General features: G+C 38.5%; 1 protein-coding gene across 1 annotated transcript in view; it reads right to left on the bottom strand.

Moving 5' to 3' along the window:
• Window positions 1-151: 151 nt before the first annotated feature.
• The window catches only part of LOC107596269 (acetyl-coenzyme A synthetase, cytoplasmic-like), a 16,787-nt gene continuing 14,880 nt past the window's right edge, over window positions 152-2,058 (bottom strand). The window contains exons 16-18 of the mRNA XM_016286965.1: window positions 1,380-1,556; window positions 1,000-1,074; window positions 152-919 (exon numbers count right to left, since the gene is read on the bottom strand). Coding sequence (XP_016142451.1) covers window positions 792-919; window positions 1,000-1,074; window positions 1,380-1,556 — 380 coding nt within the window. The 3' untranslated portion in view covers window positions 152-791. The remainder of the gene's footprint in view (window positions 920-999; window positions 1,075-1,379; window positions 1,557-2,058) is intronic.

The raw sequence follows: 2,058 nt of genomic DNA, 5'->3' as shown, positions 1-2,058 counted from the left end.
ATAAAATATTAATATTCATAAATATTTTTGTTGTTGTTGAAAAATGAACTTTGTATACATATTTCAACAAGAATAAACAGCTTTTAATGAATGCAAATAACTGAGAGAACTTATCAGATATATGTTTTATTTCATAAAAACATAGAACAATAAATGCAATAATTACTGTTAAACTACTTGGAACTAATATTTCTGTCAAAGTAACATTAGCAACTGTTTTTGTAAGAGCTTATTGATCCAGGACAAGATGCCAAGGTGCACATTTTTCTCACGATTGTTTCATAGCAAATAAAAATAAAATGAGATTTTAAAAATTCAACATAGTTAAGCCTGCAAGGTTCAAAACTAAATTTTCGTGAAATGTGACATTTTATTTTCCTGATGTCTAATATAAAATTGTTTTAGTGGTATGAAATAATTCAGTGAGAGAAACTGCAATTATGGATGCAATTAAAAGCAAATGCAAATAAATTTTCATGGCACTGAAAAACATAACAAAAAAAGACAAATATTTACATAATGTATCACCTGACAGAATAGAAAAAAACCCCAAAAGAAATCAAAGAAAATCTGACTGTTTTATAATAACTGGGAAGTTTAGTGTCCTGAGGTGAGGTTTTGTGAAACACTTTACTTTGTGATTTATTTTGTTTGTTTTAGCTGAATCATGAGAGGAGTTCCCCCCCATCAGATCTGATCTAGGAGAACCAGAGCCCGTTCTAACCCAAACCCAGAGTCTATACCGCACACAGAGTCACAGAGGCATCAAAAGAGATGGAAGAGAGCCGCGTTCACGCTGCAGCCTCGCATCTTTGGCTGAACAGCACCTCCACGACCTTGGGGTCAGCCAGGGTCGAAAGGTCACCCAGGTCTTTTTCATTGCGGGCGATCTGTCGCAGAACTCGACGCATGATCTTACCTGCAGGACGGGTGAAAAGCTTGAGTTTAGGAGTGAAAGCAGAGATGTGGCGAGAAACTGAAAATGCAAGATCCCAGTACCTGAACGGGTTTTGGGAAGCCCTGGAGCATTCTGGATGAAATCTGGGGTGGCGATTGGTCCGATCTTCTCCCTCACTGAATGAAAAGCTCACGTTAGTAAGAATGGAATAGATTCAGATTGTATTTTCTCTCAGTGTTTAATGTGATCACGACCTCTGACCTTTTCTTTTTAGTTCTTCCGTCAGCGTGCGGTTGAACTCTTTGTGGTCTTTCAGAGTGACGAAGCAGTACAGACACTCTCCCTTCACTGCATGAGGCCGACTGACCACCGCAGCTTCAGCCACCGACGGGTGTTCGGTCAGAGCCGCCTCCACTTCTGCTGTGCTCAACAAATGACCTGAGAGACGAGACGCGACGGTAATGTGATCACGACCTCTGACCTTTTCTTTTTAGTTCTTCCGTCAGCGTGCGGTTGAATTCTTTGTGGTCTTTCAGCGTGACGAAGCAGTACAGACACTCTCCCTTCACTGCATGAGGCCGACTGACCACCGCAGCTTCAGCCACCGACGGGTGTTCGGTCAGAGCCGCCTCCACTTCTGCTGTGCTCAACAAATGACCTGAGAGACGAGACGCGACGGAAAAAATCACTACTGTTCAAAAGTCCGGGGTCAGTATGATTCTTCTTTTAAAGAATTCATACTTTTATTCGGCAAGGATGCATTAAATTGGTCAAAAGTGGCAGTAAAGACATTTGTAATGTTACAAAAGATTTCTATTTCAAATCAATGCCGTTCTTTTGAACTTTCAATTCATAAAAAAAAAAATATTTCACAATATTACTGTTTTTACTGTATTTTTTGATCAAATAAATTCAGTCTAGGTGAGCAGAAGAGACCTCTTTTAAAAATATTTAAAACTCATGTTTCCAAACTTTTGTCAAGAACTGTGTGTGTGTGTGTATAGATAGATATATAATAATTAATAATAATTAATGCATTTAGCAGACACTTTTATCCAAAGCGACTTACAGTGCATTCAGGCTATAAATTTTTTACCAGTATGTGTGTATAACAAAATTATAAACGCAACACTTTTGTTTTTGCCCCCATTTTTCATGAG

This window comes from Sinocyclocheilus grahami, unplaced genomic scaffold (genome assembly GCF_001515645.1).
Source record: "Sinocyclocheilus grahami isolate Dianchi unplaced genomic scaffold, SAMN03320097.WGS_v1.1 scaffold216.1, whole genome shotgun sequence".
Classification (NCBI taxonomy): Eukaryota; Metazoa; Chordata; class Actinopteri; order Cypriniformes; family Cyprinidae; genus Sinocyclocheilus; species Sinocyclocheilus grahami.
Note: the sequence above shows the minus strand (reverse complement) of the source record. Positions and strands in the feature narration are given on the sequence as shown.